The 27,748-nt window shown below is 42.4% G+C and overlaps 2 protein-coding genes across 2 annotated transcripts in view; both read left to right on the top strand.

Moving 5' to 3' along the window:
* Positions 1-5,466, top strand: part of Abcb10 (ATP binding cassette subfamily B member 10) — a 35,046-nt gene extending 29,580 nt beyond the window's left edge. The window contains 4 exon segments of the mRNA XM_027404859.2: positions 579-622; positions 3,032-3,066; positions 3,251-3,476; positions 3,478-5,466. Of these exon segments, the coding sequence (XP_027260660.1) occupies positions 579-622; positions 3,032-3,066; positions 3,251-3,476; positions 3,478-3,660 (488 nt within the window). The 3' untranslated portion in view covers positions 3,661-5,466.
* Positions 5,467-8,202: 2,736 nt separating this feature from the next.
* The window catches only part of Nup133 (nucleoporin 133), a 48,837-nt gene continuing 29,291 nt past the window's right edge, over positions 8,203-27,748 (top strand). The window contains exons 1-10 of the mRNA XM_027404860.2: positions 8,203-8,471; positions 10,556-10,674; positions 13,053-13,156; positions 13,727-13,834; positions 16,142-16,276; positions 17,996-18,166; positions 19,484-19,639; positions 20,364-20,434; positions 24,406-24,553; positions 27,120-27,267. Coding sequence (XP_027260661.1) covers positions 8,293-8,471; positions 10,556-10,674; positions 13,053-13,156; positions 13,727-13,834; positions 16,142-16,276; positions 17,996-18,166; positions 19,484-19,639; positions 20,364-20,434; positions 24,406-24,553; positions 27,120-27,267 — 1,339 coding nt within the window. The 5' untranslated portion in view covers positions 8,203-8,292. The remainder of the gene's footprint in view (positions 8,472-10,555; positions 10,675-13,052; positions 13,157-13,726; positions 13,835-16,141; positions 16,277-17,995; positions 18,167-19,483; positions 19,640-20,363; positions 20,435-24,405; positions 24,554-27,119; positions 27,268-27,748) is intronic.

Raw genomic sequence — 27,748 nt, 5'->3', positions numbered from 1 at the left:
GTGAGTGAAGGCTGGAAGTGAAAACCCTTACATCAGTGTAGGTGTAGGCTCCTCCCACTACCAGCTGTGACACTTCACACTGTGCCTCAGGGGTCTTGTGGTGTGGTTAGTTGTTTTATTGTTGTTTTTTGTTTTCAGGACACAGTCTCTGCAATGCAGCACTGGCTGGCCCAAAACTCACTATGTAGACCAGGCAGGCCTTGAACTTGCAGAGGTCTATCTGCCTCTGCTGTCTGAGTGCTAAGATTAAAGGTTTGTGCCACCATGCCTAGCTATGCCTCAGTTTTTATCTGTAAAAATGAAAGTAATTATAGGCTCTGCTTCCAAGAATGATTGTTACAGGTTAACATGCCACACGCACTTAGAAAATGTCTTCTGTGAAGGAAATCCTCAGTATATATTAACTGTGGTAATTGCTCGTTTTTTTTTCTATTTATAAGTATGTCCAAAAAACAAAATTCTGTTGTATTGCCTATCTGTTATGGTTAAATGGAAGAAATTACCTTCAAATTGTCATTTGTCTAATTAGAAAATTTGCTAAGAATTTTCGTTAAGCTTACCTTTACCATTTGTTTCAGGTGGGCAGAAACAAAGGATTGCAATAGCCAGGGCCCTGCTGAAGGTAAGAAAGCTGACTATTGATGGCTTACCAGTTTCTACCTTTTTTTTCCTGAGGGGGATGTGTGTGTGTGTGTGTGTGTGTGTGTGTGTGTGTGTGTGTGTGTGTGTGTGCTCTTGTTCATGTGTGTGTGTATATGTATGTATGCATGTATAATATATATGGCTGATTGTCTGGTAAAAAGGTAAGTTGGGAGTCATTGTCCAAGTATTTGTCATATTTGAGAAATTTCTCAAGAGTCCAGTGTTAAAGGAGTGTCAGCATGGGGAAATATTTAACAAATGGACCTTTTACCTAGAACAATCAATTGACTGGTGACTGATTATTAACAAAATGTCAGAGTGATGCTACTATGTATGTCTAACCTTTCCTTAGTTGTTCTGCTGAACAAAAGGTTGGAAGCCTTAGGCAGACAGACTCTAGCCAGGAGCAGGAAGAATCTCTTGTGGGGAGCCAGATATTCTTCTTTTAAGGAAGCAACATCTTACCAGGCAGTACTGGTTCGTGCCTGTAATCCCAGCATTCAGGAGGCAGAGGCAGGCAGATCTCTTTGAGGCCAGCCTGGTCTACAAAGCAAGTTCCAGGACAGTCAGAGCTGTTACACAGAGAAACCCTGCCCCAAAATCCCTTGGCGGGGGGCAGAACAAATATCCCCTTGCTACTCTCCTCAGCATATAAGTGATTTCTAATTTTCTAATGGCATCATGGAAACATGATTCCATAGGATACCCGTTTAAATGTACTTTGTAGTGACTTTGATTAAGTACACATTTGTCCATACAGTCTAACTCTCCATCTTACCCAGGATGCCATGCTATGGAACATTTTGTCTAGATTTGCCTTTCTGGACAGTCCAGACAGTAGAAACAGACAGTACACATCTCCACTTCTGCTCATAGCATTCCGAAATGTCTTCATTCCCTGTGTTGTTGAGAACTTCTTCCTTATCCTGTTGCTTAATCAATGAGCCATTTGTGTCTAGGTTGATTTGAAGGTTGTTGTAATGTTTGAACATGGCAAGTACCTTTTGTTGACAGGTTTTCATTTCTTACAGATAGATTCTTAGGGGGGAAAAGGAGAATTTGATGTATACATTGGCTCAGTTTTACTTTTTCTGCGTTATGCATTAGTTTGCATTTCTTAACCTATTGGAAGGAGTTGAAGATAGCTGAAGACTGAACTTGCTGGTTTCAGATTCTGTTTCCTAGCTCACAAGCAGGTAACAATGCTTTAAGCCAATTCCATCTAGTGATTTCAGTGACAGTGGCTTCAGCTCGATGCAATCACCTCCATCACACAATCATGCAGATACTTAGGAACAGGTTTTCTTTATTAAGTTTTTTTTCTCTGTGTAACAGCAGCACTGGCTGTCCTGGAACTCACTCTGTAGACCAAGTTGGCCTCAAACTCACAGAGATCCGCCTGCCTCTGCCTCCCGAGTGCTGGGATTAAATAGTCATCATCGCTATTATTATTATTCAGTTATTTCCCATTAAAATACAGTTCTGTGGGCCTTGGTGCACTGAACTGGTTCATCCTTCACCGTGGGATGATAGAAACAGTCTAATATTTCTGTCACTCAGCAGGGTCCTTCCTTATCAACTCCCCTCTTCTTGTCATCTTCTAAATCAGCTGGAAGGACACTCTTCAGCCTTTTGGCCTGATGCCTGCCTGGGCATTTCATGTGGGCGGACTCACAGATCTTTTGTGTCTGACTACTTGACAGTCCACTGTTTGCCAGGGGCAGCAAAACCACCATATAGGTCAGAACTTCCTCCTCTTCCTCCTCCTCCTTTTTTTTTAAAAATGTGTATGAGTGTTTTGCCTGCATGTATGTCTGTGCCTGGTGCCCATGGAAACCAGTAGAAAGCATCAACCTCTGGGACTGGAGTTATAGAAGCTGCCATATGGGTTCTGGGAATTGAGCCCAGGTCCTTTGGAAGAACAACATAGCTTAACCACAGAGCCACATCTCCATATCTTTTGTCTTTTTAAATTCTAATAGTTAACATTAATTTTTTAGTTTTATTATTATTATTTTTTGGTTTTTTGAGACACGGTTTCTGTGTGGCTTTGGAGGCTGTCCTGGAACTAGCTCTTGTAGACCAGGCTGGTCTCGAACTCATAGAGATCCACCTGCCCCTGCCTCCCAAGTGCTGGGATTAAAGGCATGGTAAATATTTTTATTTTATGTATTTATCTTGGGGTGAAGGATACTCAAAGGTCAGCGAACAACTTGTGGGAGTCAGTTCTCTCCTTCTAATAATGTGGGATTTGGAAATCAAATCCAGGTTGTCAGGCTTAGTGGTCAAGTGTGTTTACTTGCTGAGCCTTCTCACCAGCCCGTGCTGTTCCTTCTTACTGCCCAGAGCTATGCTTGCTAATAAATCATGTTTCTTTTTTCTTCTTCAGAACCCCAAAATTCTTCTCCTTGATGAAGCAACCAGGTGAGAGTATCTCTGGAATATGTGTAAGCATGTTAGAGTGTCTATTGTATGTATCCATGTTGGAGGGTGTCCCAGTGATGTGTGTGTATGTGTGTCCAAGCTGGAGTAGCTCAATAATGTGTGCAACCATGTGTGCAGCTCTGACATCTCTGCTTCCTCTTGTGTGTGACCTTGTCTGTTACAGTGCGCTGGATGCTGAAAATGAGCATCTGGTACAGGAGGCACTTGACCGGCTGATGGAAGGAAGAACAGTGTTGATCATAGCTCACCGCCTGTCCACTATTAAGAATGCCAATTTTGTTGCTGTCCTTGACCAAGGAAAGATCGTTGAACATGGGACACATGAAGAGCTACTTTTGAAGCCCAATGGGCTTTACAGAAAACTAATGAACAAACAGAGTTTTATGTCAGTATAATGGAGCTGTCCCACAGTATACAACCTGGAGCTGTCACAGTATACAACCTGTAATCCCAGCTATTGGGAAACTGGAGCAGGAGGATTGTGAAGACTTCGTCACATACATAGCAAGACCCTGTCTGAAAAGAAACAAAAATAAAGCAGTAGTTACTGATAGGTTGTCTGAAAGACTTTAAAACCAAACAGCATTGGAGAAAACAGGGCTTAGAGACTGTATGAAACCCGTGGATCATAACTTCAGTTATTTGAAACATGCCTTTTTTCACAAAGAATGTGAAATATTGTTTTAAGATGTACCTGTCACCAGACCTTCTTATTCAGTTTTAAAATTTTAACTTTCTAAATGTCTGAAGCACTGAAGTTACTGCAGGTTTTGGAATGTTTGTTAGCTTAGCACAGCCCCTCATTTCCTTTGCCTGATGCCAATTATAAACTAAAGGACTGACTACTTTAAGCCAGGTTACTAATCACTGGGGCACCTACCTGGGGCCACTTAGGGAAAGCTTGCCTTGTCTGTCCCCCACATCTCAGGGGGTCAGAGCTCTGGAACACCATAGGCTGCAACTGTCAAAAAGTGTGCTGTGCTCAGCACTAGGGCGTATGAGAGCCTGATGCATTTTGCCAAAGGAAGAAGTCCCATTCTGTAAACAGGAAAGCTTCTATTTTTTATTCACTTCCTTGTTTTATGACTTCTCTTGAAAAGCAAGGTACAAATAAGCAGGTATTAGCAACAAAAGTGAATTAAAATCAATTTTACATTTGTTGAAGCATGTATTTTGGAAAAAACTGAAAAAATATGTAATTTTCAGATATATTAATTATAGTTTTATATTTTAAATTTCCATTAATAAGGCTGAATCTGAATAATATAATTTTCAGCCTTGAATATGGTGGCTCAATGGCCTCAGTAGCAGAAGCACAATGACAAAAGGAACATCGTCTTTTGGAAAGCGTTGCAATAAGATACATATTGTCCTGCTGCTGTGGCAAGTGTGGATACCCTGCCAAGTGCAAGAAAAAGTATAACTGGAGTGCCAAAGCTAAGAGATGAAACACTGTTGGGACTGGGTAGATGAGGCACCTAAAATTGTTTATCATATATTCAGACATGGATTCTGTGAAGGAACAATCTAAAGTCAAGAGGTAGCTGTTGCAGTTCATCTTGAAGATTCCAATAATCAGCCATGAAAAACTTTTCTGGTTTAAAAAGAAAAACAAGCATAGTGACTCACACCCCTAATCCTGGCAACTGGGATTACAGAGTGAGTTTAAAACCAGCCAGGGCATGAGACCTTATTTCAAAGACGTTTGAAGAGTTTGAAAGTCCTACTTCATGGAGTACATGGAACATTAACATGGCACTGCCCTATAAAAGGAGATTAATAGCCTTTTCTCCTGTGTTTGTAGTTTTAGTCACCTACAGTGTCTCCGTTCTTAAGGATTTACCACTTTTTTTTGTATCAATGCTATTGGTTGGATGTTGCCTCTAGAAAAGGTGCTTTTTTATGCTGGTGATGTAGAGCCTGCAACATAGCTACACTGAGAGTTAAATGGACACACCTACCATGTCCATTTGCCTCTGGCCATCCTGGAAGAAACCTCTCCATGAGAAGCACAGAATATCACAGTTTATGTTACGCTTGGGAACTTGATGAGTAAGATAGGCTCCCTGAATGAGTGTAGTGGTCTTTGAGTTAGTAAACAGCATATCTGTGACAATCATCTTCCATTGTTCACATGTTTATTCAACTTGAAGGGTGGTTCTTAGAAGACAAAGCAGTTGCAAATCAGGTTGGTGGGAAACCCCTTTGCTCCATGTATTTAAAAAACTGAATTGAGTCATCACATTTTATTTCTTAATGTTTGTCTTTAACATTTTATATCAGATTAAAATTTATAGTAAATTTAATCTGTTATGATGCTGAGACTGAATTAAAGGCCTCTCACATGCCAAGCACTTTACCACTGGAGTTATATCCATATCCTCAGGCTCATGTCTATCACTTCTTTTAAAATTTTGTACATATTCAGTTTCTTAATACAATTTGCTATGGAGACTCAAAGAATTTTTTTTAAACTGATATGCCAAATACAGACTAGTGACTACAAGTTCCATGCCTTTCTTCATCAGAGGTTCTTAATGTCCTCATTTATTTGCTGTTTATTAGCACTCTGTCCAGCTACTTCAGTTCCATTACTGTCCCACTTAGAGAACAGTGCTGTGGCCCTGAGAAGGGATTCAGCGGTGTCTGTCTTCAAAAAGCTCTAGCTTAGGAGGGGTGAGGCAGGCAAAAATCAGTAAAAGAAAGCTGGCTAAGTACTGTGGCCAGCAAGGTGTTTGGGGGCTGTTTGGTTTCCAGCATGGTGTACACATAATAGTTGGTGCTCTCACAATCCCACAAGGTAGACAAAACACTTAGGTCCCATTCCCCCTAGTGAGAGAAGCAGCTTTGGCAAGTTGTGAATTGGTTTGACACTCCTCTTAGTTTCTCATTGCTGTAATAAAATAGCAACAGTTTAAGGGAAATAAGTTCCTTTGCTGTTCCATCGTGGCTGGGAAAACATTACATCAGGAGTACAACTGAAGAGAAGGTTGTCAGAGAAGATTGTGCTCAGAGAAGCTAGAAGAGGGCATTGGACTCTTTGCAGTTAGTTACTGGTGATTTGTGTATGGGTGCTGGGAAATGAACTTGGGTGCTCTGCAAAAGTAGTATACACTTTTTAAAAGATTATTAATTTATTATGTATGTGATCTGCTTGCATGTTTCCCTGTAGGCCAGAAGAGGGCACCAGATCTCATTACATTTGGAGGGCTGAGGCAGGCAAAAATCAGTAAAAGAAATCTGGCTCATTGTGAGCCATCATGTGGTTGCTGGGAATTGAACTCAGAACCTCTGGAAGAGTAGTCTGTGCTCTTAAACTCTGAGCCATCTCTCCATTCCTCCACACACGTGTTTTTATTTGTTTGTTTTTGGGTTTTGAGACAAGGTCTCTTGTAGTCCAAGGTGGCTTTGAACAACTGGTCCTGAAGGTATGAGAACAAACTTCACCAAACCTCTTCAGACACCACCATCTCCACCTCGGAGTGCATACCCCTCCCTATAAGACAGAAACAAAAGAGGAAATGTTCTGGGCTCTCTAAGGCAGCTGCAGAACAAGACAAACATGTTACTTTCTCTCAGCTGGGAGAAGATACAAGGTAACTACCAGTAGTACAAATGTGATTTTGGGGAATATGAACAACTGGCCCACTGTACTCCCCATCTAAGATTTACTCAATCAGGGTTTACCTAACTATTCTCCTATTTCAGCAAAGATGCTGTGAAAGTCCACTGTGTACTTGTTACAGTGGACACAAAGGTGGCAAAATCACCCTCTCAAAGATATTCAGAAATAGCTGACTGTAGTAGTGCACGCTTTTAATACTAGCACTTGGGAGACACAGGCAGGTGGATCTTTGTGAGTCCGTGTCTCACCCCTCTCCTCAAGAAAGAAGTAGCTACTTGAGCCAGGTGTGGTGGCACACACCTGTAATCTCTGCAGGACCAGGAGTCATTCAAAGCCATCTTGGGCTACATGAGGCTTTGTCTCAGATACAGAAAACACCAAAACTGAAATTACTTAGGCCACTGTGGACACAAAATTGTTAGTTCAGATGTATACGGACAGCGAGTGGGAAGGTCTTCCCTGATCTAAGGAAGGTTTTGAGAAATGGCAGCGCTAAATTTGATGCGGGTGGACAACTGCTAGAACAGCAGGCAATCCAGGAGAAAGAAAAGTTGCGCATTGGCATTAGAGACTAATTCGTAGAATGTGGAATCCCAAGTGAGAAGCGGCAAAAGAGGAAAAGGCCGCCGGAAGTCACGAGACCTCACAAAGGAGTTGAGCAAGTAACCCCTGGGCAGTTATAAGCGCTGGATATTTACAAACTTCTGAGCTTACGATAGTTCACTGGCTGGCAGTGTGGGAAGCAGAGTAGAAAGGAAAACACGCCCCCTACATGCACCGCGGTCCTCCAAAACAGACCAGGAGACTAACAGAGCTGTGTGCATGCCTGCTATGTAACTTCTACAAGGCTATGGGATTTCGGGGGTAGGGGAGTGAGAGTAAGCCCGTCTCTGGTGGCAGGGTGGGGTGGGGTGAGGGGAGGGGGGACGACACAGTCCTTTTCCTGCCTGGGGCGGTAGGCCAAACCCATCAAACTGCAAAAGGCGACTGGGAAGCAAGAGCCGGGGCCCAAAGAAAAGCCCGGACATTAGGACGAAGGCCAAACCTGCGGCCGATCTGACTTAGGGTGGGAAAAGCTCTACTGAGTGCACGGGGAAACATCGCGCTACACAACCGCCACAGCACACCGAGACACCAGCACGGTGACTTCCTCGGCTCCGCTCAACGGGCGCCTCCTTTCCCAGATAGCGCTCCCGCAGAGGGTCAGCTCCAAGCCTGAGAGCTGGAGAACGGGGTTCCTTCTCTATGTGCCCCGGGACTCTAGACTACGAACCGCTCCAGCCACACCAGGAAACAAGCGCTTCCGATTCAAAATCGCTTGCCACCAGGGACTGGATGTGACGTCAACACGTCTTTCTAGTTCCGACCCCGCCCTGCAGTTCGGCGCCAAGCTTCGCCGTCATCGCCACGCGCCTACCCTTCCCTATTTGTATATCGTCATTGAGTGTCCCTCCCCTCTCGGTGCCCTGTTACGTCATCGGTAGGCGCCTTCCCGCCCCCTTAGTGTTCAAGCTCCTGGCGCGTGAGGTTCTCGCTCTCCCCCCCCCCCCAGTGGAGCTTCTTCTACGCTCCCTGCAGACATGTTTCCAGGTGTCTCCTCTCCTCGGACCCCGGGGCCGGGGACCCGACGGGGTCCGCTAGTTGGAATCGGGCCGTCGTCCACGCCCAGAGCGAGCAGAAGGGGTCTGTCTCTGGGGTCTGCGGTTAGCTCGCCTGTGCTCTTCTCTCCGGTAGGCCGGCGCAGCTCGATGAGCTCTAGGTAAGTGGATGTTCGGCGACCAGCAGGTTCAGTTCCAGGAGCCGGGCAGCCGGGGGAAAGCTGCCGCAGAGTTGGAAAGTAGTCACTCTTGCCTCTTTTTCAATGCTGGCCCTCATGTTGCACTCTCTTTGCTTAACTTTTTATTGAATTCATAAATTCACTCAGTCTTCGCGCTACCGAAAAGAATAAAAGCACCTTCTGAGTAGCATCAAAGCAGTGCTTTTGTAAGGTAGAAACATACGTCAGGTACTGTAAAGATTAAAACTAGAGTGATTTCTTTATTATAGTGGCATGGGCAGGAAAGGAAATCAGGTCAGTTTCAGGGAGCTGTTTACTTGAAGTTGTGGTTTGACGGTGTGACATTTGGCATGAGTAACTCATTTTGATCTGATCTAATCTTTTTGTGATCTAGTGTAGAAGTGCATCCCAGAACCTTGTCTTATCCACTTTGAAACAGGTACCCCAGGCTGGCTTTTGTTCAATCCTCTGTCTCTACTTTTTAAGTGCTGATATTTCAAGCATGCACTAGCATGCCTGGCTCCCATAATTTTATTTAACAGTTGCATCTTTATGTCAGGATTTCAGCATCCTTACCGAAGTCACAAGAGTCAATATACCGTGCTCACACGGATCTGACTCATGGTGAAAGCCTACAAACCCTGGCAAAATGGTTTCTCAGTGCCTAACAACTGCCATCACTGTGTACTGATCGGCAAGTAAAAGACTTTGGGCCACAAAATGACATTGTAACTAGCGTACATGAACCATTTGCTGAGGGAGAGGGAAAGAGGGGGATTTTGGTTTTACTAAAACTGTTGGTGTGGTGCCCAATCCACATGTCTAGTAGAATTGTTCCCCTCTTCCTCATAATATAAAAATCCAGAATCAGGTTACCTTTTGTTCCAGAGGAATTTATTCTATTCCTCTTTCAAAAAGTGAATTTCTGGGATGGAAAGATGGCTCTGCGGTTAAGAGCACTTGCTGCTCTTCAAGAGGATCTGAGCTTGCTTTTTGACACCCAGGTTAAATTGGCTTACAACCACCTGTAACTCCAGCTCCAAGGGTTCCAGTGCCTCTGGCTTCTAGGAACCTGCTGTTAGGTGTATGAACGTACACAATCAAAAGTAAAATAAATTTTAAGTGAATTTCTCCTGCATGAAAACAAGAAATACTGAGTCTGACCGAGACTTAATGGTTAAATGTATAAATCAGTGTCAAAGAATTCTGCCTGCCTCTGCCTCCTCTCCATGCCAGGCATTGACTTTATCTTTTGGAAAGGGTTTTTAATAATACTGGTCTTAGAGGTAGACATGTGCTCTTAATTTCTGAGCTCATGGTCAAAAGTGAGGCATGGTGTGTGTGTGATAGTGTGCAAATACACAAACCAGAATCAGACATCTGAGAAGAGGGAAGCTCAATTAAGAAAATGCCTGTAGCCAGGTGTTGGTGGCACACGCCTTTAATCCCAGCACTCACAGAGGCAGGCCGATCTCTGTGAGTTCGAGGCCAGCCTGGTCTCCAGAGCGAGTGCCAGGATAGGCTACACAGAGAAACCCTGTCTCGAAAAACCAAAAAAAAAAAAAAAAAAAAAAAAAAAGAAAGAAAGAAAGAAAAAGAAAATGCCTGTGGGGGTTTTCTTGACTGGTGATTGGTGTAGAAGGGCCCAGCCCAATCTGGGAAGTGCCATCGCTAGGCAGGTGGCCCTGGAGTATATAAGAAAGCAAACTGAGCAAGGCAGTAAAGAGCATTTGTCCATGGCTCCGCTTCAAGTCCTGTCTCCAGGTTCCTGCTCTGTGTTACTGCCCTGACTTCCCTTGATAATGGACTGTTACCTGGAAGTATAAGATGAAATAAATTCTTCCCCAAGTTGTTTTTTGTCTTGATCTATATCACAGCCATAGGAATCAAACTAAGAAATCAGGTTTCCCTAAGTTCTATTGATAGTTAATTACATAGTGCACATAAGCTAGTATCTTTCACAGATATACTTCTTCAGGGATCTCTTATGCGTAGATCTGTTAAAGGGCTAAGATAGTGGGAAATTTCAGATTGCAAGTAATATTAACATGGTCTCTTTTCTTTAGAGGAACACCTACACGGATATTCTCTCACCATTCCATATCAGAGTCTGTGAACTATGATGTGAGAATGTTTGGATCATCTCTCCCTGTTAAGATCATGGAAGCTCTGACACTGGCTGAGGGTAGGTGTCATCTTTACATTTGCCCCGACATCAATCAATAACCCGGTGAAATCAATGACATTTTGGCTTTGTCAGAGAAGTAGGCAGCTGTTTTTCACTATCATTGAAACGTAGATTTGTGAAGTTGAGTGAATTAGTCTAACATAATCACATCAAGTTATTAGTCGAAGTAATACGTGTGTAAATTTCAGTCCCCTTCAGATATCCCTGACTTTTTATTTTTCGAGACAGGGTTTCTCTGTGTAACAGCCCTGGCTGTCTTGGAGCTAGCTCTGTAGATCAGGCTGGCCTCGAACTTACTGAAATCACCTGCCTCTGCCTCCTGAGAGCTGGAACTAAAGTCGTGCACCACCACTGCCTGGCCACTAATTTTTTTTTTTTTTTTTTTTTTAAGTGTTTAGGGTTTGTGTGTGTCACTGATGAATGTTCAGTCAAAGGCATGTGGAGGTTAGAGGATGACTTTCAGAAGTCGAGATCATAAAGCTTTAACAGCAGGTACTTGTCCGCTGAGCCAGCCCATTTACTTTTAAAATTCATGGTAATTCTTATCATGAAAAACTGTAGATAAAAATATTCTGTTGTAAAAGGTATGTTTCCTGTCTCCTTCAATTTAGGTAGGCATCCTGGTTGTCAGTCCCTAGGGTTTTAGGGATGGTCTTTTTTAGGCTGCTAATATCTGTAATGCATTATTTTCTCCACCCGGCTTCCATCCCCACCTCTCCACCTCATTGTCTTTCTTTTTTTCACTCCCAAAATTTCAATTTATACTGTGTTTAAACCGTTCAGCGTAACTCTGGGTCATGCCTCAAGTCTGTGTTTAAGCAGTACATAACCTCCACTCTAGGAATTCAAAAGAGTGAGTGCCTAGATATTGGGATCTACAAACAAAAGAGTGGTGCAGACTTCATTTTTTTTTTTTTTTCTTCTTGGTTTTTTCGAGAAAGGGTTTCTCTGTGGCTTTGGAGACTGTCCTGGAACTAGCTCTTGTAGACCAGGCTGGTCTTACTCGAAGAGATCCGCCTGCCTCTGCTTCCCGAGTGCTGGGACTAAAGGCGTGCGCCACTAACACCCGGCTTTTCCTTCATTTTACAATGACCACATCTGATGTTAGGTCAGACCTTCAAGGCTTGAAGGCTAAGAACTCTCCCAAGCAGGGTGCTCCAGTTCAGCAGAAAGCTGTGCGTAGCTTGGGCATGATTCCACATTTTAGTGTGTTCATTTCCAATGTTGTGTTTTGTACCACTGCCCTGTCTATACACAAAAAGCAAAGCTCAAATCAGTTAAGGTTCTCAAGGCTTCGAATGCATTTGTGAAGGCTTACCACCATTGGTGCTTAGACATAGTATGTTGGTGTAGTTTTTCCCTTAATAAACAATGTTCTTTGTGTTTCCTTGTAATGAAATGATTCACTGTATCTTTAAATAGCTCTATTTGAAAATTATATTCTTTTGAAGGAATGTGGGTTTTTTTTTTCTTTGAAAATGGTAGTTAATGGGAGGGTTATTGTTTGCACTACCAAATAAGTAATTCTTACAGAAGCTAAATTGTGTTTTTGCTTTTTGGGGGTTAGCGTGCAATAGAGGTAGACCAGACTAGCTTTAAACTCATAGAAATCGACCTATCTCTGCTTCCTGAGTGCTGGAATTAAAAGCATTTGCCACCATGCCTAGCTAAGATTGTCTTTATAACAAAAATGAAAGAGCATTAAACATCAACCCAAATAGGTTTTTTTTTTGGGGGGGGGTTATGAGGCAGGGTTTCCCTGTGTAGCTTTGGACCGTGTCCTAGAACTAGCTCTTTGTAGACCAGGTTGGTCTCAAACTCACAGAGATCTGCCTGCCTCTGCCTCCCAAGTGCTAGGATTAAAGGCATGCACCACCACTACCTGGCTTGGGTTATGTTTTTTTTTTGGGGGGGCGATATGTTTCTAAAGGTAATCATTAAAGCTTAATAAATCTCATGTTGGATATTGATTAATCCTAAATATTTGGAAATTGTTATGTGACTTGCTTTTTAAAATTAATTTTATATTATTAGTATTTTTGATAATTATATATTTGTGCACCTAGGTATATATGTGCACCATGTGTATGCATGAGCCTGTGGGTATCAGAAGGGTGGGTCAGATCATCTAGAACTGGAGTTTTAGGTGGTTATGTGTTGCCATGTGGGTGCTGGTCACCAAGCCCAGGTCCTCTGCATGTGCAGTTAATTATTTTTAACCACTGTGTCATCTCTCCAGCCCCTGAGTTAATGTATGTGTGCTTCTGTTACCTGTTTTGGTGACAGATATGGTAGAAAAGGTGTTAGTATAAAGAGACTAGACCACTTTTCATAGTCTCAATGTGAGATTAATTATATGCCTTATTTCCTCTCAGTTGACGATCAGCTGTCTGTCCACATAGATGAAGGTGGGTGGGCTTGCTTGGTGTGCAAAGAAAAACTCCTCATTTGGAAGATTGCTGTGTCACCAGTCACTAAGGTAATGGCTCTTTAGATAACAAGTGGGGAAAAGGGGTTCCAACTGATTATTTTTAGTTCATGAAGGATGCTACTCAATCTGCAATAATTAGGAATGCATCATATGAAATACTGAATGTGCATTCATAGTTTGTTGAGAAAAACAAAACACAACTTCTCTTTTAATAATTTATTTTTGTTGATGTCTTCAGTTTCTTCCTTTTCAAAGGACCCACTGCAGCCAAAATAAATGAACATGAACTTGCAATGTCACTGTCTTCATGGGCTCTGGATCATGTGTCCTTTTTTTCTCCTGCTTCAGTGCTTGGTTTTTCACACTGTGTTTTCTTGGGTCTGCCAACTGCCTTAATGTGCTCAGCACAGACTAGTTCATATAGAAGTCTATTTTAGCATCTGTGTGTTCCTGACTTTCTGTTGTGCCTGATGAAAAAGAACTATGGAAAGAAAGGCTTTTGTAAAATAGTATCTTAGTAGTGAATTCATATGAAATATACAGAAGAAATAAAGAAGTCAGAACGAACAAACTGGATTGAATGTGAAGGTTTTCTTTTTGTTTGGGTTTGTCTTGCAGTTGTCTGTTTGCAAAGAACTCCAGCTGCCCCCTAGTGATTTCCACTGGAGTGCTGACCTGGTGGCACTCTCTTACGCTGCATCCTCTAGTGATGTACATTCCGTTCAGGTAGGTGACTTAAAAGCTGATTGAAGGAGCTGGGGAGATGGCTCAGTGGTTAAGAGCCTATATGACTCATGTAGAGTTCCCAGCACTCTCTTTGGGTGACTCATGACTGTAATGTAACTCTAGTTCTAGGATATCTTTTCTCACCTCTGCAGGCACCTGCAAGCAGGCATACACACATACATATAGTTTTTTTTAAATCTTTTTTAAAAATATGATTGAGAACCTGGTGTGGTGGTGCACACCTTTAATCCCAGCACTGGGGAGACAGAATCAGATGGATCTCTTTGAAGTCAAAGCCAGCCTGGTCTATATCAAATTCCAGGCCACTTAGAGCTTTGAGATTTTGTCTCAAACAAACAATACCTTTTCTAAAATAAGAAAATGAAACAAGGTACAGACTGAGGAAACACTCATAAATCCAACTGAGGACTTACATCCAGAATATAAAAAAGTCACAAAGCAAAGTTTGATGAGGAAACAAGCAATCCAATTTAAAAACAGAGAGCTGGCCCAGAGGATAAGAGCACATAATTGCTCCTGCAGAGGACCCCAACTTAATTCCCAGCAGTCACATGGTAGCTCACAATCTATAACTCCAGTTCCCAGGAATCAGTTGCCTCTGACTTCCACAGTCACCAGACATGCACATGCTGCATATGCAAGCAACACATAAAATACATAAAAGGAAGAAAAACAAAACAGGGCAAGGTCTTCAGTAGACACTTTACTGGTGAGTGTATGAGAGTGGCAGATAAGTTCATGAATAGCTGTTTAACATCATTGCCGTTGGAACAGTGCAGATAAAACACCAGGGAAGCACTGCTGCACCGCTGATAGAGTGGCTAATGAGCCTGACACTGCTGATTGAGGCAGGATGTGGAGCAGCTGAAACTCCTGGTGGGATGTAAAACAGTACAGACTCCTAGTTCCCAGTTTCTTATAAAGTGAGGGTACACATGCCCTGTCTCCCTCTCCCTTTTCATCTCTCTCTTTCCTCTTTTTAAATTTTATTGTCTGTGTGAAGGTGTTGGATCCTGGAGTTACAGACGGTTGTGAGCTGCCATGGGTGCTGGGAATTGAACCCAGGTCGTCTAGAAGAGCAGTCAATGCTCTTAACCATTGAGCCATCTCATCAGCCACCTGGCCATTTCTCTTAAAGAAATGAGACATATATATACATATTATTAAGTTTCTTAAATCTTTTTTATATATAGCCTAGCTTGTTTGTTTGTCTCAAGACAGGATATCACCATGTAGTTCTGGCTGTCTGGGAACTCACTATGTAAACCAGCCTGGCCTTGAACTCAATGGAGATTTGATTGTCTCTGCCTCCCAAGTGCTGGGATTAAAGGCATGTGCCACTTCTATAAGGACTAGCTTTAATCAATTCTCCACATCCCTGCTCCCTATCCCTAACCCTCCCACTCTGAGATCACATGTGTTCTATTACCAGCCCCATGCCCCTCAACACCTCTTTTATTCTCCCCCCATTTTAGTTTCCTGGCCACTATACATACTCATTGCCACATAAATAAAAATATGTAAGAAGTAAAAGCTAAGATTCACAGTGAGAGTTTCACATAAAGTGTTTGTCTTCCTGAGCCTGAGTATCTTATTTAATGGAGTATTTTCCAGCTCTGTCCATCCACCTGCAGATTTCATAATTTCATTTGAGAAATGAAAACACAAAAACAGTCACTTGTGTTATAGCAGTTTTATTTGCAGCGCTGAAGCTGGAAACAACCATTGGGTCCTTTAGCAGACAACTCATGCAGTGACCCAGATAAATAAACCTCAGAGTAAGTTGAGGTAGAGAAGCAGAGTTGGAATTCAGTCTGCTCTTGCTGTCTGACATTCTCAAGTGCCAGATCTATAGTGATGGAAATGGTTGCTAGGGTAAAACAGGGAAGGTATAATCATCAGGGGTCATCATGAGGTGGTTTGGGGTGACAAAACAGTTCTGTATCCTTCTGATGTGTGGTCACACCATCTGCACATGTTAAAATTCACAAACCTGAACAGAAAGGTGGAGGCAGTTTTCCTGTTGCATAATCTTAAAAGTAAAGAATTTTGATGGGCATGATTTGTACACACCTTTAATCCCAGTACTTGAAACGCAGAGGCAGTCAGATCTCTGTGAATTCCAGGCCAGTCAGGGCTACATAGTGAGACCTTCTCTAAAATAAATAAATATGTAAAATAATAAAATTAATATAAAAATAAGAAACTTGTTTTCATCAGTGTTCATAGGCACCTGGTTTTGAGACCTTTTTTCATTGTTGCTGATGACTGTGGTTTTGTTTCAAGGCTGTTGCTGTCATGGTTGCTACCAAAGAGGGGTCCATCCGCTACTGGCCCAGCCTTGCCAGGGAAGACACCTACTCAGAGACCTGTGTGGATTTGGGAGGCGAGAAAATGTGTAGGTTCCTGACAGCAGTACAGGTGTGTATGGAGAGAGCTGTAGTGCGTGTGGACTGGTAGGGAGATCTGAATCGGGAATTACAGATTCTAAACAGCTATAGTGGCATGGGAGGCATGAAGGAAAGGCAAGGAAGAGAAGAAGTTGAGGGCTGTGGTATGAACTAGAGCAGGGAAGGCCATTCATTGGGGCAATAGAATGTTCATTCTTTCCTTTTAAGTACTTTACAAAAGTAGCTATTAGAAAGAAACTCTTGAACAAGCTGGGCCGTGCTTGTCCCAGCACACAGGAGGCAGAGGCAGGTGGTTCTCACAGAGAACCTAGTCTGGTTTATAGAACTAGTTCCAGGACAGCTAGATTTAGTTTCAAAAAAAAACAAGCATGGAGACCCTAGACATAAAGCTGGGGAAACAGCATTGGACCAAACCAAGCCTTCTGAATGTGGGTGCCAGCTAGGAGGCCAAGGTCTATGGGACCTCTAACAGTGGAGCCAGTCTTTATCCCTAGAGCACAAATGGACTTTGGGAGCCCATTCCCTATGGAGGGATACTATTGCAGCCCAGATACAGCAAGGAGGGCCTAGGCCCTCCCCCAAACAATATGACAGACTTTGAAGGTCCCCTGTGTAGGGCTTCACTATCCCTGGGGAGGGGTTGGGGGGTGTTGGTGGGGAACATGGGAGGATGGGAGGGCAAGGGAATGGGAGGGATGGATATGTAAATATGAGTAGTAATTAAAATAATAATTTAAAAACAAGTAAAAAGAAACTAACTCTTAGCCACTGGGAGAATATTTGTTGGTGTCTACTCTGCAGTTATGGAAGAAAACTGAGGCTGGGGTTAGGACTTGGTTAGCAGAGTACTTGCCTAACATGCACAGGGCCCTTGATGCCATCCCAGCATCACTTAAACCAGATGTAGTGGTGCATACCTAAGATCCTAGCATTCAGGATGGGGAGTTTTGGTCATCCTTGGCTATATAGTGAGTTCAAGGCCAGCTTGGAATGTATAAAGCTGCCTCAAAAAAAGAAAAGGAAGGAAGGAATAATGGAACGAAGGAAGGAAGGAAGGAAATCTGACAATTGTTGAACCTACAAATGGTAAACCCTTAATTTAAAACCCTCAGATTTAAGAAGGGGGACTCTTTTTCTGCTGTAAGAATATTTCTGGGTATTCATTTGTGAAAGGATTTTAATGGATTAATGCATCTTTTTAAAAATCCTTTCAGGTATGTTTAAGGTAGGGATAAGTTTCATTTATCAAAAAAAAATTGATTTTCAATTTAGACAAAGTCTTGCTGTGCAGCCCAGGCTGACCTGAATGATCCTCCTACCTCAGTTTCTTAAGTGCTGGGATTTCAGGCAAGCACTACCACCCCAGGCTTTGTCACACTTCTTGTGTTTTGTTTAGTTTTTCCAGACAGGGTTTCTCTGTGTAGCTCTGGAGCCTGCCCTGAAACTCACTCTGTAGACCAGGCTGGCCTCGAACTCACAGAGATTCTCCTGCCTCTGGCCCCTAAGTGCTGGAATTAACGGTGAACCACTACTGCCTGGCTTGTCACACATCTTTCTTTCTTGCTTTCTTGCTTTCTTTCTTTCTTTTTTTCTTTCTTTTTTTCTTTCTTTCTTTCTTTCTTTCTTTCTTTCTTTCTTTCTTTCTTTCTTTCTTTCTTTCTTTCTTTCTTTTTTTGCTAGTTCTTGGTCCTAAACTTTTCCAAGCTCATCTGGTGCTATGTGTTCACAGGGAGGAAGTTTCATCCTGTCCTCTGTGGGGAGCCAGCTGATCCGACTGATTCCTGAAAGCTCAGGGAAGATTCACCAGCATGCCCTGCCCCAGGGCCAAGGGATGCTCTCAGGGATTGGCCGAAGGGTTTCTTCCCTTTTCGGGATTCTGTCCCCTACTAGTGACCTCATGGTACGTTTGTGAAGAACTGTTTACATGGAGTTAAAGGATTCCTGTGACAGTGTTATTGGTTTCTTGTGAATGTAAACTATTGTGTTTTTGGTTTTGCTTTTTAATTTTATGTGTGTGAGTATTTGCTTGCATGTATTTCTATGTACTTCATGGTTGCCTGGTGCCTGCTGAAGCCAGAGGAGAGCATCAAATCCTCTGGAACTGGTGTTACAGTTGTTAGCTGCCATGTGGGTGCTGGGAATCAAACCGGGTACTCTTGAAGAGCAATTAAGTGTTGATGACCACCGAGCCTTATCTCCAGTCCTACTGTGAAAAATTTCAATGAGTTTTTTAAGGCTGAATTTGGCCTGAAGTGTATCTTCTACACCTCCAGTTCTTTAGGGTAACTCAAATTTACCCTCCTGGCTGGCCTTGGAGGAAGAGAGGGAATAGGTCTAGATCTGCCAACTGCTTTGGTTCTGTTGTGAAGCAGAGCACTTTCTCTCTGTTGTGCTGGAGAGGTTGAGGTAGTAAGCTGCTGAGATGTCATCTGTCATACTCAAGCCTGAGCCAAAGCTCAGGTCCTCAACACACTACTTGCTCCCTTGAATGTCTTTTAAACCTAAAACAGCATGTTTAAACACACATGAATCATCTTTTGACATGTATGTTTCTGTTAATGGCACTGACCCTTTTCTCAAGTGACCTGAGTTTCAAACCATGGTGATAGTCACTGCGCTCCCCTCTCCATTGTACCTCAGTGGTTCCCCAGCTGCTTCTAGGTGCATTTCATCCCCTTGTTCTGTCTCTATGAAAAGCTCCGGTTTGCTCTTGTTTACAGGCCAGGACAGGCTCATTATTGGCCCTTCTCCTGTAACAGGAGAAATGGAGGCAATGGGGGTGCACATTCAGCTTAAACACATCTATTTCATACAAAAGAGTCTACTCGTAAAAACAGTGCCCATGTCTGATGAGTGTCCTCCCTGCCAGACTCCCTTCAAATTCCAGGCTCAAGAGCCATGAACAGCAACATCTCCTTGACTCTCCAGATTTATAGACTCACACTGAAGACTGAGCTATGGTTTCTTTAAAGAGTTTTGCATATGGATCCAATTTAATAAGAAACAGGTTCTATGAGGACGCCTAATTTTCCCATCTCCCAGCTCTGCTCTTTCCAGCTCTGCTTTTCCCAGGCCCTTCCTTTGGAGATTGGTCCTTGCTTTCAAGGTCCATTTCAGAATTACTCCTTCCTCCAGAGCCTGGGGGAAGATTTGTAGTCAGCTGTAAAGCACATGAACTTGGAGTCAGTCTCAACATGACCCCCTTCTCTCTGCACAGCTGGCCAGTGTTCTGTGGGACAGAGGAAGATCGAGTTTCTACACCCTGACAAGTTCAAACATCAGTAAATGGGAACTGGATGATTTTTCAGAAAAACAGGCTCACAGTTGGGATATGCACAGAGCCCTGAAGGAAAGCATTACTGATGCTATTTGGGTGAGGAACAGTAATTGCTATTTCTGGTTTGATTTATGGTGTGTAACTGTGTTCATTCTTTGTTTCTTGTTTTCTTTGAGACTGGGACTCACTCTGTAGCCCAGGCTGGTTGTGAACTCTAGGCTGGAAGTCCTCCTGCCTCAGCCTCCCAAGTGCTGGGATTGTAGGTAAGCATCACTGCAGCCAGCCCATCTGCATACCCAGCACACTTCCATGTAATAGGTATTATATATATATAGCTAGTGAATAAGTAAAACTGGGTGTTCAATCCCTAGCTGTAATAGAAATCAGTGATTAACTTGCTAATTTGTGGGGTGGCAAGATATAAGACAGTCTCATGTAGCTCACGCTGGTCCCAAACTCACTATTGTAGTTGATTCTCCTGCCCCCACCACCTATGCACTAGGAGTATAAGCATGTGCCAGCATACCCAGCTGACCTACTAAATTTTTTTTAAAGACAGGGTTTCACTAGACAGCCCTATCTGTCTTGGAACTCACTATGTAGACCAGGATGGCTTCGATTTCAAAGATATCTGCCTGTCTCTTCCTCTTGAGCGCTGGGATTAAAGTTGTGCACCACCACACCACACTTGGCTTGGTGTGCTAGTTTTTAAATGTCCCTTGCTCATGAGTACAGCACTTTGCCAGGTTCTGGGTGTTTGGTGGGTGGAAAGGAAGACATGGTAATTACTGGGAGCTTATACTTTGGTATTTCCATTTAGGGATCTGAAAGTAACTACGAAGCTATTAAGGAAGGGGTCAACATTCAGTATTTGGACTTGAAGCAAAACTGGTAAGCAGCTAACTTGTCCTAAAGAAGTTGGCTAACAAGTTGACATCTTTGTAGTAACGTGTCCTGCTGCCTGCTCTGCTGGCACTGCCCTTCTAAGCACTGTCTGCTAAGGCTCTGAGTGTGGTCTGTTGTTCCTTATGTAGTGCTGCGGGTTTGTGTGGGAAATTGAAGCATTCCTCAGCTATAAATGGTGTGTTCCTGCCCGTTAGACTAGATGCTTCTGGCTTGCACAGCTGGACCAGCTCTGTCTTTATTGTATCTTATGGCATTGCCAACACCCCCTCCTTTCTGTTTCCAAGGGAGTCCAGAGCAGTGGTGTCTCTGTTCTCATCACTTGTCAGTGAAGGAGCTCTTGTAGCCCATAGTGGCTAAGCTGATGTCCTGAGGCTCCAGTGCGTGGTTTATGCTTGGAGTGAGTTTTCTCTTAGCAGCAGTTCTCAGGCAGGGCTTGGCAGCTCAGTTTGTGGTCTTAGCACTGAGGAAGGCTGAGGCTGGAGGGTTATGGTTCCTGGCCAGCCTGAGCCATATACAAGACACTGTCACAAACAAAATGGAAGACTTTTTTTGTTCCCTTTTTTGAGACAGGGTCTCACTATATAGCCTTGCCTGGCCTGGAGCTTACTATGTACACTAGACTGGCCTCAACCTCAGAGCTGCCTGCCTCTGCCTTCCAGACTGCTGGAATTAAAGGTGTGTGCCACCACACCCGGGCAGTTAAAGACTATATATGTTTCAGAGTCATGTTTACTATGTTCTGATTGTAATTGCTTATTGTTATGCTTGTTTCTCAGAAGTGTCACAGACTGTTAGCATGTTTCTGAGTAGTATTTGAAGGACCCTGTAAAAGCACCAAGGAAGTAAAATGATAGTGTTTCCTTAATTTCTACAAGCATTTTTATTATTAAAGATCATGCTTACTTTCATTTATCTGACTTTTGGAAATTTAGGGTGTAGCCTACTGTGGGCTAGCTTGAGAATGAGGAATAAAATATTCTAAGGAGTTGGCTGCTCTGAGACCTCACTCCTCTGGATGAAAAGTCCTTGAGAAACTTGGGAAACACTCATATTCTCTGTCTTCTTGATGACTCTTCTCTCCGGTTCATGGGCTGTCATTAACTGGAATACATGGGGTTTCTTTTATGTGAGAATGTCATGTCTCCTTTGTCTCATTGACTCTGATATTTTGCATAGCCACTGTCTCAGCTTACATGTTCAGTGACCAGACTTATGAGTTTTTATTGGATTATTACTGATAAAGCTGAACTTTCTTTATTTTAGATATAAATAAACTTAGGATTGTTTTGTTTTGTGAGAGTCTTACTTTGTAGCACAAGTTAGCCTTAGGCTTGGGATTCTCCAGACTCAGTCCCCAGAGTGCTGTATTACAGGCATGTGCTATCATGTCTGGCTGAGATTTTTCCATCTTAAATTTATTAGTGTATAGATTCTTTTTTTTTTTTTTTTTTTTGGTTTTTCGAGACAGGGTTTCTCTGTGTAGCTTTGGAGCCTATCCTGGCAGTTGCTCTGGAGACCAGGCTGGCCTCGAACTCACAGAGATCCGCCTGCCTCTGCCTCCCAAGTGCTGGGATTAAAGGGGTGTGCCACCAACGCCTGGCTCTAGATTCTTTTTAATTTCACTTACTTTTATTTCATGTGCATTGGTGTTTTGTCTGCATGTATGTCTGTGTGAAGGTGACAGATTCCCTGGAACTGTATTGCAGACATCCATGAGCTGCCATGTGGGTGCTGGAACTACCTGGGTCCTCTGGAAGAGAAACCAGTGCTCTCAACCAATGAACCATCTCTCCAGTCCCAATGTGTAAATTCTTATATAAACTATTTGTCAGGTTTACTGATCTGCAAAATTGTTATTATCTACCTATTATTGTCACTACCTAAAATATAGGGGGAGTGTTTTGTTTTAAGACAGGGGCTCACTGTGTAATTGTCTGGCCTGGAGACTCAAAGATTTGCCTGCTGCAGGCTTCCCAAGTATGTGTTTGTTTTTTTTTTTTTTTTTTTAATGATTTACATTCTCTCTCTCTCTCTCTGTCTCTCGTGTGTGTGTGTGTGTGTGTGTGTGTGTGTGTGTGTTTGTGTGTGTGTTCATATACATGTTCGTGCATGTAGAAGCCAAATACATCTGATCCCTTGGAGCTGGAGTTTCATGATCGTGGGCCCTCTGGAAGAGTAATAAGTGCTCATAACAGTTTATCTCTCTAGCCCTATTTTTTTGGAATTTGGGTTTTAAAAAGTTGTCAAGGAGTACTGGCCCTAGGACCACTTCTTAAGGACCCTGTTAGTCTCCACAATTGGTAGAATGATGATACACTCTTTAGTGACCCTTCTTACAGCACTGACAGGTATGGCCCACTGTGCCACCTGGTATAGAGAAGCTTTCTCCTCTGAGAACTCAATTGTAACATTAGCATGATGCCAGTGTGCTGTAAATTTGAGCCAGGAATTCCTGAATTCCTTTGGTGGTCTGGGTGGCAGCCAGGAGAACTAAGGGAAGAGCTTTCACCTTGACCCTCATTAAATTGTTTAGAAGTGGCTGCCTGGAAAAGGTGCTTGCTATCTCATAGATTTCAGATCCTTGAATGAAAGTTGCCCATAGTGCTACCTTGGAAGAATTTGTATTAGAGAACATTTAATTTTTTTGCCGTACAACAACTTAGATTAAGAACAGCATATAAGCTTTAACAAGCAAAATAATGAATTTTTTCACATAAACATTAGCTTGAATTTCTAGAACTGATGGGTTTTGTTTTCTCTAAACAAAGGTAAATTGTGAAGAACACTATTAATCAGTTCTCTGTGACTTACCTTTAATTCCCAGATTAATGTGGTGATCCTTTAAAAAAATTTAAGTCAGGTTGGTTGTGCTATAATTTACATGTTGTGATAGTGATCATTCTGGTATATAGTTCTGAGGTTTTGTTTTGCTTGTTTGGTATGTAGTTCTAAGGTTTGCTTGCTTGCTTGAAACAGGCTATCATGTAGCCCAGGCTGGCCTTCTGCCTTCATGCCCCAAGTAATGGGATTACAGGTGTGCACCACCATCCACACCTGATTTTAATTCTGTGAGTCTTGCTAAATGCATATAGTAATCTTTTTGTTTGTTTGTTTGTTTGAGATAGGGTTTCTTTGTGTAACCTTGACTGTGCTAGAACTAGCTTTGTAGACCAGGCTGGTCTGGAACTCACAGAGATCCTCCTGCTTCTGCCTCTCGAGTGCTGGGATTAAAGGCGTGCGCCACCACTCACTGCCTGGCAGTATATAGTCATGACATAGAACAGAGCTGGGGGTGTTTCTCAGTGGTAGAGTAGTATCTACTTAAGGCAGAGTTTGAACCTCAGTAAAGGGCAGGAGGTAGAGAAATAGATCTTTCCTCCAAAATTCCTTTGTGCCCCCAAAAGTCATTGATCTCTTGATCTCTTCTGTCTTCAGCTTTGTCTTTTTCAGAATGGTGTATAAGTGAATCATGCAGTGTATATACAACTTTGATATGGTGGATTTAAAACTGATTAAGAAATTTCTTTGCTTTCATTGTTAAATGATATTCAGAAGTGTGTGTGTGTGTGTGTGTGTGTGTGTGTGTGTGTGTGTGTGTGTGTGTGTGTGTGTGTGTGTGTGTGAGTTCGAGGCCAGCCTGGTCTCCAGAGCGACTGCCAGGATAGGCTCCAAAGCTACACACACACACACACACACACACACACACCACACACACACACACACACACACACAGGTTTTATCTACTCAGTAGTTGAAGACATTGGGTTGTTTTCAGGTTGGCTACTGTAATAAAGCCAGTGTAAACATTTGCATGAAGGTAATTGTGAGAATATTTTTTTCTCCCTTGGGTAAATAGTTAAGTACAGGGCTCTAGTATATATGGTGAGTGTGTCTAATTTTGTAATAATCTGGCATACTGTTTACAAAGAAGCCTGTCTTTCCTCCCCTGTATCTAGTGATGGGCTCCTGGTTTTGGCAGCAGCATGGCACCTGGGAGACAGCCCCTGCCTCATCTATTACTCTCTGATAACAGTGGAAGACAATGGTAACCAAATGTCAGATACGGTCACTGTAGAAGTTACTCAGTACAACCCACCTTTCCAGGTAAGTAAAATTACACAGAAGCCTTAGCACACCAAATTCCCTTATGACCACTGGTGTCTTTTAAGGGTCATTTGCAAGATTTGGAAATACTTTCAGATATTATTGCTTGTTTGTTTTTCCATCTCACTCTCTAGCCCAGTCTGCACTAAAGAAAGATGACAGTGAAGCAAGTCCTCTGACTCTTCTGCTATAGCTCTTTATGGAGTAGAAAGGAAATTTGATGTTGAGGTGCATGGATACTTGCCTTCAAATTTTGGGGTGTGTGTATGAATGTGTGTGTGTGTTGTTTTGTGTTTGAGATAGGGTCACTCTATATAGCCCAGTCTGACTATATGGTCAAGATCTTTCTGTCTCTTGTCTCCCAAGTTGCTGCTATTATAGGTATGTGCCACCCTATCTTCCTGAGGTTCAATTTTGAGGCCTTTATATTATAGAAAAATACTGTGTGCCTAGGGAATGACTCTATTTACATACTCTACAAAGTAAGTCACTGGAAGACAGTTGCACTAATGTTGAATATATAAACAGCAATTAAACACTTTCACCAGGGGAAGCCATGACAGCTGTGAAACATGTCATTTAATCTTATGTAGTATTTAATTCTCTTAAATTTTTATTATTTATTAGAGACAGAGTCTTACTGTGTAGCCCTGGCTCATCCTGGAATTCAGAGTGCTGCCTGCCTCTACCTTCCAAGTGCTAATGTTAAAGGTGTGTGTAACCATACCTAGCCCTTTGCTTTTTTATTTATTTGGGGGGGGGGTAGGTATTTGCATGTGAGTGCAGGTGCTTGTAAAAGGCAGAGGCATTATATGTGCCCCTGGAGCTGAAGTCACAGTTGATTGTGAGCCACCCAGCATGGGCACAGGGAACCAAACTTGGGTCATCTGTCAGAGCACAAGCTTTCTTAACCATGGAGCCATTTCTCCAGCTAGTAAATTTATTTTTTATTTTTTTTAAATAAGGAAGGACTTTTTTTTTTTTTAAGATTTATTTATTTATCATGTATGCAGTGCAGGCCAGAAGAGGGCACTAGGGCTGGAGAGATGGCTCAGAGGTTAAGAGCACTGATTGCTCTTCCAGAGGTCCTGAGTTCAATTCCCAGCAACCACATGGTGGCTCACAACCATCTATAATGAGATCTGGTGCCCTCTTCTGGCCTGCAGGCATACATGCAGTCAGAACAAATAAAATCTTTTAAAATAAAATAAAAAAAAAAAAAAAGAAGAGGGCACCAGATCCCATTACAGACAGTTATGAGCCACCATGTGGTTGCTGGGAATTGAACTCAGGACCTCTGGAAGAACAGTCAGTGCTCTTAACCCCTGAGCCATCTCTCCAGCCCCAGCTAGTAAATTTTTATTCTTAATATATTTGCTCATCTGAATTAAGAAAATCTGTTGTTCTTTTATTTCTAACAAGAATAAACCTTACCATGTGTTTCAGTTTAATATAATTGGAAATCATAACTCAGTGTCATTTAAAAATTTTCAGAAAGTACAAAAGAACATAAAGAAAACAATTTGAGAATGAAAAACATCCTACAATCTCACTTTAAAGAAATGTTTTAAAAATTATTTTAGGGACCGGGCGGTGGTGGCACACACCTTTAGTATACATAATAAATAATATAACAAATTAGAGCTTTTTTTTCTCATTTCTTACAAACTTTTAGTTATAATCTCTTTGCTTGCTTGCTTGGTTGGTTAGTTGGTTTTTTCAAGACAGGGTTTTTCTGTGTAGCCTTGTTATCCTGGAACTTACTCTGTAGACCAGTCTAGTCTCAAACTCAGAGGTCCATTTGCCTCTGCCTCCCAAGTTCTGGGATTAAAGATGTTTAATCCTACTACTACACCTGGCTTAAAATCTTAACTCCATGGAAATATTTTAAAGTCAACCTTCTATCCTTCCTTCCTTCCTTCCTTCCCTCCCTCCCTCCCTCCCTCCCTCCCTCCCTCCCCCTCCCCCTTCCTTCCCTTCCCTTCCTTCCTTCCTTCCTTCCTGTTTTTTGTTTTGTTTTGTTTTGTTTTCTGTAGACCAGGCTTGTCTCAAACTCACAGAGATCCCCCTGCCTCTCGAGTGCTGGAATTAAAGGGATGCAGCACCACTGCCCAGCTCCAAATAATTTCTGTAAGACAAATATCTTAGCCCATTTGGGCTGTTGCAGCAAAATACTTAAGGTTGGATAATTTATAAGATATAGGAAGTTCTAGAGGCTAGAGGTCCAAGATAAATGTTCCAGCAGAGACAGCACCTTCTTGTTGGTGTCCTCACATAGAGGTGAATAAGCCTGCCCAGCGGAGCCTTCCCAGAGACCCCACATGTTAACACAGTTGGCAGTCAGCATCTAAGTTCTAAAGGGACACAAATGTCCAGGCCATACCAGTGGCTATAGACTTCTCCTGTCTTGTGAATCGTCTGTGTAGTGTAAACTTTCACAAGCATAATCAGTGAATCAGAATTTTAAGATTTTTGTGGAATGGTGTCATATAAACATGGTTCCAAAAATTACACAAATATTTTTGTCTTAATTCTTACTAACTATGACCCTAATTTTACCTTTCAGTCTGAAGACCTGATTACATGTCGGTTAATGGTGCCAAACTTTTCAAGCCAGATGACCTATCTTTTTATGGAGAATGCCGTCTTCGTGTGCTCCACGGGAACTGGGAAGTTTTCTCTTCCTCAGGAGAAAATTGTCTTTGATACACAAGGTACATGGATGGCTACTTTAGATGAAAAGATAGTTCTTTCTCCATTGTATTATATTTTCACCTTTATCAAAATTCAGTTGATCATATGCATGTGGTATCTTTCTGGACTGTTTATATGTGCCCACCAGTATTATACGGTCTTCAATAAGTAATTCTTAAATCCAAGCATTTTGGCCAGTTCATTAGCCATTCTTGGCAGTTTCTCTTCTTTTACTGTACATTTTGCTACCTGCTGGTTAGAAACATTACTACTCTTTGCAACAAGTGAATTCACAGCCATTGCTGAATACCCAAGGGTGGGTAGGATTCACAAACTTATTTTTACAGGGAAAATTAGTAACAAAACAGAACAAAACAAAACAAAAAAAACAGAAGAGACAAGAGGGTAAGAGCTAACCCTGAGAGAAGTAAATGCTCCTCTTGGCTTATGAGGGTGGCTCACTCTGGGCTAACACTCATTTTTTTTTTATTTTGGTTTTTC

This window comes from Cricetulus griseus, chromosome 3 (genome assembly GCF_003668045.3).
Source record: "Cricetulus griseus strain 17A/GY chromosome 3, alternate assembly CriGri-PICRH-1.0, whole genome shotgun sequence".
NCBI classification, from domain to species: Eukaryota; Metazoa; Chordata; class Mammalia; order Rodentia; family Cricetidae; genus Cricetulus; species Cricetulus griseus.
Note: the sequence above shows the minus strand (reverse complement) of the source record. Positions and strands in the feature narration are given on the sequence as shown.